The sequence below is a fragment of the Nothobranchius furzeri genome, chromosome 10 (assembly GCF_043380555.1).
Source record: "Nothobranchius furzeri strain GRZ-AD chromosome 10, NfurGRZ-RIMD1, whole genome shotgun sequence".
NCBI classification, from domain to species: domain Eukaryota; kingdom Metazoa; phylum Chordata; class Actinopteri; order Cyprinodontiformes; family Nothobranchiidae; genus Nothobranchius; species Nothobranchius furzeri.
The window spans coordinates 53,522,022-53,536,395 of NC_091750.1; the positions used below are offsets into that span (position 1 = coordinate 53,522,022).

The window sequence follows — 14,374 nt, forward strand, 5'->3', positions numbered from 1 at the left end:
CGCCCACAACGCAGCGGCTGCTGTGGCTCCCAGTGTTTTCTTTACTGTGGGAAACGGGTAATAATGGCTCTTTGATGGGAACAGGTTGCCGACCCCTGCCCTAGACCTATCTTCAGCATTAGCTTCTGATAGAAAATAGACGGTTTTGAATTTGAAAATCCTCACAAATCTGTCACACTGTGAATTAACATTCATGGCTTCGCCCATCTTGGCTCACACCTGCCTAGAAGAAGGCTTTTTTTATTGTTTTTTTTTTTTTTTTTTTTTTTTTGCTGCAAGGAGAGAGAACAGAGAGTGTGTTGGTGATTGTGACTTTGCAACATTGGTGAATGCATTCTGCTAGCCAATCAGAAGCGAGGTGTGTGTATATCATTAATAATAATGAGTAATCCTGCTGCTTTAAGCCCTCCTCTGCACTAGCAGACTTCTGCATTTCAGAACGGGAGCATTGTAGCTTTATTTTTTTTTTTTGACTCATAAGGCATTGATTTTCACTAGAGAATACTGCAAATGTATTGAATAAACAAGTAAACTACTCCTTTAATGACCACATAGACCCATCTTCTTATGGTTACTTCCACCATGTCACAAAGAGCTGATCATCTGTAACTGGTTTCTTGAACATGACCATGAGTCCACTGGTCTCCAGCGGCATTCGCTGTGACCTGATCTCAGTCCAGTCCAGAACCTTTGGGGTGTCGTGGTATCATGTGAAGAACCTCTAAGGAATGCCTTGTTGAAGCTATGGAATGAAGAACTGAGGCAGTTTTGAAGACAAAAAGACAATGCACACCTATTAAAATGGCTGATGATTTTATATAATACGATATAAAGAATTATAAAGTCATGTTTTGTTCATAACTAGTCTTAAAATCTGTTGCTGAAGCATAGTAGAGCGGGTTGTTACTGTTATTGTGGCTGTAGAACAGAACAACCATAGGACGGCTGTTGTGGTTGGGCCTGTGGTGTTCACAGTGATGAGAGACTCACTCTGTGTGTGTGTGTGTGTGTGTGTGTGTGTGTGTGTGTGTGTGTGTGTGTGCGTGCGTGCGTGCGTGCGTACGTGCGTGTGTGTGTGTTCAGTAAATTGACATAATTGCAGTTGCTGAGTTTTATATTTAAGCCGCCACAACGACAACCTGAGTATTAGAAACACGTCAGTTCCATCTGCTTCAAATCCTATTTAGCTGAGCAATGATTTTCTATTACATTAACAGGCACAGGAAAAAAGTCGCTAACGTGCAAAAGCAATTTTAAAACTCAGAGACCACAACTAAAAAAAATTCTGAGCGGAGAGGATAATTTTCATGGCCACGGATTCATCCAGCACATCCAGCCAGAGCAGCTGCAGCTTTGTATAAAAAAAAGAGCAGTAAATGTGAAGTGTGGCATTATGTTTCAGTTATGTTGCATTGGCATCGCTTTTTGTAATCTGGAATGTGTCATTATTGGTCTGAGCCACGAGCTTACAACATCTGTCATCAAAATAAGTAGAGAACACGTTATTAAAGCTAAATTACAGGAAGTCAGAGGCTCCATAAGCTGGATCCGTTAAAACAAAGTTTTTTATATTTTGCTTTCCTTGTGTCTGTCTTTGCCAGGCGATGACGACGAGGAGGAAAGCGGCGAAGAACGACTACCATCCTGCTTTGATTACATCATGCACTTCCTGACCGTTTTCTGGAAAGTCCTTTTTGCTTTTGTCCCGCCGACTGAATACTGGAACGGCTGGGCCTGCTTCTTTGTCTCCATTTCCCTCATTGGTGTTCTGACAGCCGTGACCGGGGACTTGGCCTCACATTTCGGCTGCACGGTGGGTCTGAAAGACTCGGTTACAGCGGTGGTGTTCGTGGCCCTCGGCACCTCTGTCCCAGGTGGGTGTTTGTGGTGATAATCAGGTGTATTAGACCTGCGTTGTGGTCCCTCTGGGCTCTGAAGCAGCTGCTCGAGGAGACTTGTGTAACCTCTTCCTCCCATTGAGCTGTCAGGGAAAATATCTCCAACACTGCTGCCTTGCGCATTAACAAGGTGTAAACAAAGAAAAACAGTTTTGCTTGTTCCTGTCGGCTTGTGTTCCCATTTCTCTGTCATGAGCACCGCCACTGTGAAGCACAAAGTATCTAAATTAGTCTTTGACTCCTCACTTTCTTCTTAAAGATGGCCGATGCACAGAAATATATGAACTAGACAGAAATATTGATTATGTTTTAAGCCATAAATGGGGTGGAATTGGCCAGAATTGTCCAATTTATTTAGATCTTTAAACGTTAATAAAAAATAACACAATAACTGAGTTATTGTTGCAATTTTTGTTATGTAGCATTTCAAAGGTATTAACTCATTCGCTGCCAGCCGTTTCCTGATCGGTAAAGCCATGCGCTGCCGGCATTTCTCACAAGCCCCCACAATGCAGCTCAAAAATTGAAGCAATCCCGGAAGTACCAAAAATTGCAGTTCCACCCTCATCCGCTGGGGGCTGGTGTCAGAAGCGAGCAAATCCTCATTGACTCCCATGTTAAAAATACCAATTTCACAGCAGAAATAAACATGTTTACAGCCTGGTTCCAAAACATGTTTTTGGTTTAAATGATCTAGTTTACACTCATGACAACTCTGGGGGGGGGGGGGGGGGGGGGTGAATTTTTTTCTCACTCTTCTGTTTAAGTGTATTAAAAGCCTAAAATTCTGTATAATTAATGAGCATCCGACCCACGTGACCGCAGAGCTAGCTCCGGGGAAAGGCCTCAGTAGAGCCTCGGCCTCGCCTGAAAACTGTTCGGTCATTTTCAGTCTCTCAACTTAGACCATTAGTTGTAGTGTTTGTGCATTCTTTTTTAGATATTTTTTGTGCAATTGTTGGACAAAAGACTTGCTGTGGCATTACTTGCACTAATAGAGCGTCCAAGGAGTCTCCACTTCATTTTTTTCGGTAAGTAAAATTATATTTATGTATTTTAGGTCACTGCCGAGCTGAGCTTAGATTTTAACATGTACTGTTTAACCATGAAATTTAAATGTAATAGGGTGAAACCCAGTGCATTTAACACAATGCTGCACTTTAGAAAATGGGTTGAAATATAACATGTTGGTGGAGCTGGGTTCCGACCATCGGCTTGTGGAGCTCTCGGGAGACCGATGTTTTCCACCCGTTCTTTCCGCAGCTCGGCACATCTCTGTTTGATCGCGGCTTCTGTTTGATGCGTGGGCTGCTGGCTTGTGGCGCTCTGGGATGGAAACCTTTCCGCCCGGTTCTCCCCAGCGGCAGCTCTGCGCATCTCAGATCGCAGTGGCGCTTGTCTACTGTGAGGCTGCCGGCTTGTGGAGCTCTCGGGAGACCTCTGTGTTCCACCCCGTTTTACCCAGCGGTCAGCCCGGCGTTTCTCTGACTCAGAAGCTCTGGTGTTGTGCACAGTTAACTCCAGTTGCTACCTCCGTTAGCTTAGCTCCCACCTCCGCGTTAGCTTTGGGTTAGCTTCAGGTTAGCTTGTAGCTAGTTTGACTGGGTGTCGTCAGTTGATCCCAGCCTTACAGCCCCACTCTCAGCTCCACCTCTCTTCCCTTTTGTGGAATTGTCTGGGCTTGACGGAACCTGTGACACGGTCAGGGGCGTTGGACTGGGGGGGAAAGGGTACCGTTTACCCAGGGCCCACTGCAGGGAGGGGCCCTGAGACAGCTTTGAATAAAAATGTTTTATTGTTGTTGTTTTTTCCCCCCCAACTTACTTAATGTCTTAATAAACTTCCCTTTACCTGGATAAAGAGGTTAAGAACCAGAATTTTGCCTTAAAAATAATAACTGAATAATCTCTGAGGCATCTATCACCCCTTAAAAATGTGCAAAGTGGTTTAGTCCACACCTGCGGCCAGGGGCTGCACGGCCGCATGTACAGCTAATGAGACATCGCAAATGCCACAGCCAGAGCTGGAGGCAGGAGAGTCAGTCATGTCTTTTCCCAAGAAAGGGAAATCTGGCTTCCAGAAAAGAAAAGAAAAGAAAAGAAGCAGAAGGAGAAAAAGTTAATTGAACAGAAGCAAGTAGAAGGACGGTGAGCAGCAGCAGCAGAACACAGTTTTAGCTGATATCAGCTAGCTCTCAGAAGCTGCATTCATGTTAGGTGTTAAACGCCTTTAGTTTCACAATCAAGATCAAATATAAATTAATTAGTGGAGGAGTTTGAGTGCCCTAATGATCCTAGGAGCTATGTTGTCTGGGGCACTTAGTGCCCCTGGTAGGGTCTCCCATGACAAATTGGTCTTAGGTGAAGGGTGAGACAAAGAACGGTTCGAAGGATCTTTCATGGCGGTTAAAACGAAGAGTCGGAGTACCCGGCCCGGAGGGTTACCGGGGTCCCACCCTGGAGCCAGGCCTGGGGTTGGGGCCCGTGAGCGAGCGCCTGGTGGCCGGGCTTTCGCCCATGGGGCCCGGCCGGGCCCAGCCCGAACCGGATACATGGGCTCGTCCAACTGTGGACCCACCACCCGCAGGAGGAACATGAAGGGTCCGGTGCAATGCGAATCGGGTGGCAGACCAAGGCGGGAGCCTTGGCGGTCCAATCCCCGGACAAGAAAACTAGTTTTTGGGACATGGAACGTCACCTCGCTGGCGGGGAAGGAGCCGGAGCTTGTGGCAGAGGTTGAGCGGTACCGGCTAGATATAGTCGGACTCACCTCGACACATTGCATTGGCTCTGGAACCCGAGACCTGGAGAGGGGTTGGACACTCTACTTTGCTGGAGTTGCTCCGGGTGAGAGGCGGAGGGCTGGGGTTGGCTTTTTGTTAGCCCCGAGACTCTCTGCCTGTGTGTTGGGGTTTACCCCGGGGGACAAGAGGGTAGCTTCCTTGTGCCTTCGGGTCGGGGAACGGGTCCTGACTGTTGTTTGTGCTTATGGGCCAAATATCAGTTCAGAGTACCCACCCTTTTTGGAGTCCCTGGGACGAGTGCTAGATAGTGCTCCATCAGGGGACTCCATTGTCCTGCTGGGGGACTTCAATGCTCACGTGGGCAATGACAGCTTGACCTGGAGGGGTGTGATTGGGAGGAACGGCCCACCTAATCTGAACTCGAGCGGTGTTTTGTTAATGGACTTCTGTGCAAGCCGCAGTTTGGCCATAACGAACACCATGTTCGAACATAAGGATGCCCACCGGTACACTTGGTACCAGGGCAGCCTAGGTCACAGGTCGATGATAGATTTTGTAGTCGTATCATCTGACCTGCGGCCGTATGTTTTGGACACCCGAGTGAAGAGAGGGGCGGAGCTGTCAACTGATCACCACCTGGTGGTGAGTTGGATCAGATGGCAAGGGAACATGCCGCGTAGACCTGGCAGACCCAAACGCATAGTGAGGGTCTGCTGGGAACGCCTGGCAGAAGAACCTGTCAAGACAGTCTTCAACTCCCACCTCCGACAGAGCTTTGACCACGTCCCGAGAGCAGTGGGAGACATTGAGTCAGAGTGGGCCTTGTTCCACTCTGCGATTGTCGAGGCGGCTGTTGCTAGCTGTGGTCGTAAGGTGGCCGGTGCCAGTCGTGGTGGCAACCCCCGTACCCGCTGGTGGACACCAGAGGTTCGGGGAGCCGTCAGGCTGAAGAAGGAGGCCTACAGGGCGTGGCTGGTCTGTGGGTTTCCGGAGGCAGCAGACAGGTACCGGATAGCCAAGCGGGGTGCAGCAGTGGCAGTTGCCGAGGCAAAATCTCGGGCGTGGGAGGAGTTTGGTGAGGCCATGGAGAAAGACTATCGATCGGCTCCAAAGAGGTTCTGGCAAACTGTCCGGCGCCTCAGGAGAGGAAGGCAGCAACTCGCTCACACTGTTTACAGTGGGGATGGGGAGCTGATGACGTCAACTGAGGCTATAGTCGGACGGTGGAAGGAATACTTTGAGGAGCTCCTCAATCCCACCAATGCGCATTCCGAGGAGGAACCAGAGCCGGGAGGCCTGGGGATGGACTGTCCGATCTCGGGGGCAGAAGTTGCTGAGGTAGTCAAACAACTACACAGCGGTGGAGCCCCGGGGGCGGATGAGGTTCGTCCTGGGTATCTCAAGGCTATGGATGTTGTAGGGCTGTCATGGTTGACACGTCTCTGCAACATTGCGTGGTCATCGGGGGCAGTTCCTAGGGAGTGGCAGACAGGGGTGGTGGTCCCCATCTTTAAGAAGGGTGACCTGAGGGTGTGTTCCAACTTTAGGGGGATCACACTCCTCAGCCTCCCTGGAAAGGTCTACTCCAAGGTACTGGAGAGGAGGGTCCGATCGATAGTTGAATCTCAGATAGAGGAGGAGCAATGTGGTTTTCGTCCTGGCCGTGGAACTGTGGACCAGCTCTATACCCTTGCAAGGGTGATGGAGGGGGCATGGGAGTTTGCCCAACCAATCCACATGTGTTTTGTGGATTTGGAGAAGGCTTATGACCGTGTCCCCAGGGGCACCCTGTGGGGGACGCTCCAGGAGTATGGGGTGGGTGGCTTTCTGTTAAGGGCCATTCAGTCCCTTTACCAGAGGAGCGTGAGTTTGGTCCGCATAGCCGGTAGTAAGTCGGACCTGTTCCCAGTGAGGGTTGGACTCCGCCAGGGCTGCCCTTTGTCACCGGTTCTGTTCATCACTTTTATGGACAGAATTTCTAGACGCAGCCGTGGTGTGGAGTGTGTCGAGTTTGGTGGCAGGAGAATCTCGTCTCTGCTTTTTGCGGATGATGTGGTCCTCCTAGCTTCATCCAGCTCTGACCTTCAGCTCTTGCTGGGTAGGTTCGCGGCCGAGTGTGAAGCGGCTGGGATGAGGATCAGCACCTCCAAATCTGAGACCATGGTTCTCGACCGGGAAAGGGTGGCTTGCCAACTCCGGGTCGGGGGAGAGGTCCTACCTCAAGTGGAGGAGTTTAAGTATCTCGGGGTCTTGTTCACGAGTGAGGGTAGGAGGGATCGGGAGATCGACAAGTGGATTGGTTCGGCGTCTGCAGTGATGCGGGCGCTGAGCCGATCTGTCGTGGGGAAGAGGGAGCTGAGCCAGAAAGCCAGGCTCTCGATTTACCGGTCGATCTACGTCCCAATCCTCACCTATGGTCATGAGCTTTGGGTAATGACCGAAAGAACGAGATCGCGGATACAAGCGGCCGAAATGAGTTTCCTCCGTAGGGTGGCCGGGCTCAGCCTTAGAGATAGGGTGAGGAGCTCGGACATTCGGGAGGGACTCGGAGTAGAACCGCTGCTCCTCCGGATCGAAAGGAGCCAGTTGAGGTGGTTTGGGCATCTGGTCAGGATGCCTCCTGGACGCCTCCCCGGGGAGGTGTTTCGGGCATGTCCTGCCGGCAGAAGGCCCCCGGGTCGACCCAGGACACGTTGGAGAGGTTACATCTCCAATCTGGTCCGGGAACGCCTTGGGGTCCTGCCGGAGGAGCTGGTGGACAAGGCCGGGGAGAGGACGGCCTGGAGCTCCCTAGTTGGGATGCTGCCCCCGCGACCCGGACCCGGATAAGCGGAGGAAGACGACGACGACGACGAGAATTATTATCACAGGCGGCCGCCGCCAATTAATTCGCGGACCTCGCAGTAAAAACAGGTTCACTCTGTGTGGATATTTCAGCTCCTTCCCAGTCATGGACCAGGAAAAACTTGGTATCGATGGATTCGTGGTAATCTCAGGAATGTGAAGCTGCCACTGTTTTTCGTTTAGCATGATGACACTGGTGTTAGAGGATTGTTATTGACTTGGTTAGATATTTTAAGCCTATAAATTTCTTTATATTTGATCTTGAAAACGGACAATCTTATAATTTGGCTGATAATGCAGGGATTATAAAATTTAGAGTACATTACATTCACAGAGAGAACCTGGTTTATTTCATGTCATATGTATTTAATATATCAATATTTATCAGCAAAGCTTAACATCATGAACCATGACAGACATGACTGAAGAGCAGATGAAGATATCATGCCAGGCACTGATGAGAAAACATTACAAGGATCTCACAGCTGAATTTGAGAATGAGATGCTACACCTGAGAACAATATATGGTGCCACATTTCCACACATTCGGTCTCCTCTTGAGCTGCTTAATGCCACCTACAGGATGCAATTACAGAGCATTTTTGGAGAAGTTTGTATTGGACTGAGGATGTTTTGCACACTACCTGTGACTGTTGCTGGGGGTGAACGGGCTTTTAGCAAACTGAAACTGGTGAAAAATTATTTGAGACCAACAATGTCCCAGGATAGACTGAACAGCCTAGCTCTTCTTTCTATTGAAAGCCAATTAGCCAAAGGATTGGACTTTAAAGATCTCATAAGTGATTTTGCTAACACGAAGACCCATCAGTGGGCATTTGCTGGAAAATAAATTCCAGGATTTTTGTTTGAACACATTGTTGGCAAATAAAAATAATTATATGTGAAGTCTGGGCATTTCACTTTTATTATGCTGGCATTTGTATTTGCTCAATATAGAGGTTAAACTAAGATCATATTTATTGTCTTGTCTTATAGCATGACAAAAAATGTGTAAGAGAGATATTAAGTAATTGAGCATGGGGGCCCACCTAGAAGACTTGTACCTAGGGCCCAGAATTTGGTGCTACGCCCCTGGACACGGTCAAAATGGCGGTGGTGGCCACCTCCCATTTGTCTTCAAAAACGTGTTATTGGAGTCTATGGAAACCCATTGTCCAATATTTATATGTCGATGGTTTCTCACCGTTTTTACAGTTTTTCTAAGAGTCACAGAACGTTGCGCGCTAGGATGATGTCGACGCCAAAACAACAAAAACAACCAAAACAAAGTGGAATCTCATCAGGAAGAATCCGCATGTTTCAAGCATTATCCATTCTTTCATAATCCGTTGCTGAATTGTGATCGGCAGAAGCTTTTCCGGTTCGCGCCTCACTTTTTTTACAGCAGCGGCCCAAAACGATTTCCTAACACATGGATTTTCTGCTTCCTGATCACGTGATGTGTGACATATGCAGAAGAAGATCGGCTTTAGAGCTGAGATGTTTGTTCTCGCTGTGCGGGGGCTCGTTCCGATGCCCACACAGTAAAAAAAATGCAAATCATCGTCATTGCCAGTTGGATTTAAAATGACGACTTTAGTCGTCAATGGCAGTGAATGAGTTAATGAAAATAACCTTCCACTTGCAGTTCTTATATCCCCATTATGGGGCAGAAGACATGTGTAGGACAGAACAAAACACGACCTGTTTAGGAAAGTACTAGTCCTGCTAAACTGTTAGAGACACGAATAGTCGCCTTAACCTCCAAAAGGTTTAACTTATTCCAACTTAGTATGAAAGTTTTTTGGGAGAATCTGAACATCTTTGGCCCAATTCCAGACCAGTGAGAAGTGATTTCATGCATCCCTCAAATAGCATTTCTTGAACTGGTGGGCTGTTGATGTAAATTGACAGTTTTTTTATATTTGTATGTTCAGGGAACTTTTTTTTTGAGTAATACAAATATAAAAATATTCCTATTAATGGCTGTTTTGTGGCCCTCAAACACATTTAAGGTGATGATTTGGCCCTTGTCTTAAAAAGTTTAGACATCCTTTTAAAACCAGCATGATGATAATCTTCAGCAACATTTATTGATTTTCATTTTTATACTTTCACTTATGTCACATGATAAATTAGGCATAGTCATTCCTTTACCTTGCCAGTGAGTAAAAAATAATGGAAAAATGTGACCCCCCTCTCCCATCTTTTGCTACGTTGGTCAGTTTAGTGAATCAGAGGGTTTGTAGATGGCACATTTACGTTGCCAACAGCCAGCAATATTTTTCAGGAAACACAAAACTGTTGCCTCTAAAAAGAGTAGCCTAGTTGAATTTAGTTCAAGTTTATTTATGTTTGCATACACTTTTATCCTAAGCAAATTACGATTTAACCCAATAGGTTTGTTTTGATGCCCTTTGGTGGTTAAGCCATAGAACGGTGAAGCAATAATACCATAAGAACAAGAATAAGAATAAGATTAAGAAAATGAATATGAATGATGGCACTTAACCCAGCCATCTTTTGTAGGACAATAATTTTTGTAACTTGCATTTGCAATCTTATTTGGTCACTAACTCTTCTATCTTAGATCGCTCTTTTGCCACAAAAGTCCTCTTTTGTGTTCCCTATGTAGGCGTTATTGTGATCCACAAATCGATCTCCCACTCCCTCTAGCCTTTAATTCATCCTTAAATTGTGCATCAATAATAATAATAATAATAATAATAATAATAATAATAATAATGGCAATAATAATAATAATAATAATAATAATTTTTATTTGAGGGCGCCTTTCTGGAAAATGATGATTTTGATTAGTACAATTTCATATTGCACATATTCTTTCTGTCCCGTATTTTGATGTAGACGGGGCCATGTTCTTGAGGATCTGTGGTTATGTTCTTCCATGTGGGATGTTTTGCAAGCTTAGTCTGGTGTCCTCATCCCTATTGAGAGAAGAGTCAGTGCAAATCAATATAAGGTTGTTGTGAACGACCACCGTTATCTGAGATAAAGGATTTATGTCCTGATAGAAGGGCTTTCCCCCATGATAACAATGCTCACATCGATAGGCCGCCAGGGTTCACCGCAGGTTCTGATGGGTTTGATTAGTTGAATTACCCTCAAGGAGAACTGGAGCTGTTCTGGAAGGTGACCAAAACTTTAATTTTCAGGCCTTCTGGAAAAAATTGCAATTGTAGTCCTTGTGGTTGCAGTCTTGTAGTCAAAAAAATATGTTTATTATGCCAAAGGTAATGCAAAATAAATAGAAAAATATCATTTGATATACGAAGAATCTGAGCAGCTCTGATTTTGATGAAATGGGGCAAATTTTAAAAGAAATGTATTGAACTACTAACAAGTACACAACATTCTGAACGGATGAATAGATTTATTTATATAAGTACTAAAAATATACGGAAGAATTCTACATTTATACAACGGAAAGAGCTGCTAATCATGTAAATGCATTTATAAATGTTCACGTATAAGAACTGTTGGTCTGGTGTTGATTTTGTTTAGGTTCACAATCTCTAAAAAGGGAAGACAATATGATGGTTTATTAACAAATTGTAGTCATAAAGAAAACATTTAAGCAGTACGAAACATAAATTTAATCACAAAACTACTAAACTTTTTCCAAAATCTTTGTGTTAAAGAACAGAATCGAAAAAGAGATCTAATATATTTTGGCCAAGTAGTGTTGCCGTAGTGTGAAATCATCGACAGGCACAGGACCCCGAGCTGATCCGGAAACTACAGAAAACTAGAATTAGAATTGGATTCTCTCTATGAAATTATCTGAAGGACCATCAAAGTCTGAGGAGTCACGCTGAGGTCATGTGCTTTCTGCTCCACAGGTAATCATTTAGCGTAATTTTTTTTAAACTAGCAATGGCAATATGTAAAACTACCCTGAAATGTTTGTATGTACTGCCCCCTAACTCCAGGAAACTACACACTGCCACTGTAAAAATACTCTTCAACCTGAATAAATCTTTCTGTGACAGACACGTTTGCGAGTAAGGTGGCTGCCATTCAGGATCAGTATGCTGACGCCTCCATCGGGAACGTGACGGGCAGCAACGCGGTGAACGTGTTCCTGGGCATTGGAGTGGCGTGGACCATTGCAGCAACTTACTGGCAAACCAAAGGCAAGGCGTTTGAGGTGAACCCGGGCTCCCTGGCCTTCTCTGTCACCCTCTTTACCGTTATGGCACTAGTGTGTGTGCTGGTGCTGCTCTACCGCCGACGTCCCAGCGTGTCAGGTGGAGAACTTGGGGGCCCACGGACAGCCAAGCTCCTCACCGTCTTCCTGTTCCTGTCCCTCTGGTTAATCTACATCCTGTTGGCCTCCTTGGAGGCCTACTGCCACGTGCCTGGCTTCTGAGACCGAGGGAAAAAGCACAGACACGACTCGTCTCCTACTTTTCACAGTCTAACGAACATGTTTTCTCTGTTTTTGTCTATTTTCGCAACAGTTTATAACTATTTGTATAATCACTGATAATCTGTTTGATTATGTAACTTTATGGACTTTTGAACTTTGTTACCACTGACGATGCTGTGAAATTTAGCTTTAGCCTCTGAAATTACGCTTTTCTCAACTTTTATTCTCATAATTAAATTCTGTTACATAGGTCATTTATTAATCATTAATTTGATCTTTAAATGTATCAGCAGTAGAGCCTTGTTGTGCGTTTGGGGGCTCAGAAAGCGCAAAATTGGTGTGCAGTCATCATCAGGTGATGAAGTGTAAAGATGGGAAAGGTTTTCTTGTTTTTGTTTCAGATCAACAAATACATTTCAAATTCAGTGATCGTCAATAAACACAAAATATCATTTTTAAAAGAAGGTTTAATTTACTAAGGAGAAATGAATTATTCAAACCAATCAGGATCAGTGTTAAAAGGCAGTTTGTGCCTTGTTAAATCAAGAAGTACTTTGATTAATCACACCATATAAAAGCTGAGTTCTGTTTAACCAGCCACACCTACTCAGGCCTGATCACTACCAGAGTTTTAGAAACAATAAATGACTTCAACAGAGCCTGTCTGGTAACATAATGCTGGCTAAAAGATCTCAAAAATCAGCACATCCTGCGCTGATCCACTGAAATTCAAGAACTACAGAACCCATAACAGCATTAAAGTACTGCTGTCCTGATTTTGTCATGATTGGACATTAAAGCTGCATTAGCAAATCTACAGAACAAGCTAGGTTTTGAATACAAACAACCCTGCGATGCTAAAGCCCCCACAGACCAAAGTCAACTAAAAAAAATCCAATTTAACAATTACCAAAAGGTGTCATTATGACCCCCTAGACTTGGGGGAAAATGTTTTAAGTGTTCCATTACATCTTGTATAGAATTAACACAGCATTGTAGAAGACATCATACCAACAGGCAAACATGGTGGTGGCAGTGTGATGTTTTGGGGACCTTGATGACTTCTTTAAATTCCCCGAAAACACTTTTGTCTACATAATAAACAAAATTATGCCTAAAAACTATTTTAAATTGAATCTAGTCATTTTTGTCTAATATTGTAATTGGTTTACTGATCCGAAACATTCTAATGTGATCAAAAACAAAGAGAAGTGAAAACAGAAGGACTGTAAGTGAAGTGTAATCATTCATGATTCTTCATATTTTGATGGAAGTTAATAAATAAAGAGATTAAGGTGGTGCATGGGATTACCTTATACAGTATCTGACGTTGATATAGGATGAGAGATTGCGGTAAAAGGTGAAGTGTACTTGTATGATAATATTTAGTAATAAATCTACTCAGTAAATATTCTTTGTATATGATGTAAAAGATGAACATTGTACGTTGGCGTTTTGTGGACAATTTTGCATGTTATCAGGTTTCTTGGTAATCTTTTCTAAAGTGGTGTGTGTGTGATATTTTAACATGGATATTGAACTGTTGATGTTTTTCTGAACATGTGGATCACAGCTGGATAATAGTCTCCTCACTGCCTGGTGCCCAGTCCCTCAAAACCCTCTCCATCACTTCCAAATAACCGGCTTTTTAAATGGGAATTTTTTTTCTTATTCTTTTTACAACATTGGTCAAGAAAGCCCACTTCTACTTGTATACAGTCTTTAGGTGAATTTATGAATTTTAGATATGTTTGTTTGTAACTGGTGCACCTTCGCACCTCCTCTCTCTCCGGCACCAAGAACACCTCTTTTTCTCCACAGGAAAGTGCACAGACTTTACATTTGTCACTGTGAACATTTCCCAACACAGTCACTTTTAGAGAAAACAAAGCACAGCAGCGAGAAAAGGGATGTATTTCACACAAGACCTTGGATCTTCATCACAGCAAAATCACCAACCAGTTCATCATCTCACATGAAATGATGTGTTTGAAGATGTATACAGCATCTCTTGAGAGTGTCTTAATGTTACACAGCGACTGAAGAGTTTATTTCTTATTTTACCTGTCTGTGTAGCCATATTTATTGTAACTGTATTCCAGCAGAGGTATTTATGATCTATTTAATTTTATTGATGTGCACGCTTAATGTACAAAAAGTGGAAATAAATGTTGCTAATTTATGATGTCATGGTATATTGTTTTCTTACTAACATTCCCATTTTTATCTGTCCCAAAGGCTGAAACATGATATTGTCATGTATAATCTAATCTGAACACTGGTAAACAATAATCTAACATGATTAGAATTATAAAAAAAATTATAGATTTATAACAAGTCACAGCAGTTTATCATTGTGAAACCTCTTCAAAGAGCTTTGATTGGTCAGCCAGAATTGATGCACAGGTTCCAATGGAGTGTTCCTAGGCCAAACTTTGCAAGGCAAGAATTTGGTCTAGTTCTCTTGACTAAAGATATACAACTCTCCAGTGAGTT

At 44.3% G+C, this 14,374-nt stretch overlaps 1 protein-coding gene across 3 annotated transcripts in view; it reads left to right on the plus strand.

Moving 5' to 3' along the window:
• slc8a4a (solute carrier family 8 member 4a) overlaps positions 1-14,060 on the plus strand; it is a 56,897-nt gene extending 42,837 nt beyond the window's left edge. For all 3 annotated transcript variants that reach the window (XM_015961212.3, XM_015961214.3, XM_015961215.3), the window contains exons 8-9: positions 1,602-1,874; positions 11,499-14,060. In XM_015961212.3, coding sequence (XP_015816698.3) covers positions 1,602-1,874; positions 11,499-11,878 — 653 coding nt within the window. In that variant the 3' untranslated portion in view covers positions 11,879-14,060. The remainder of the gene's footprint in view (positions 1-1,601; positions 1,875-11,498) is intronic.
• Positions 14,061-14,374: the final 314 nt, after the last annotated feature.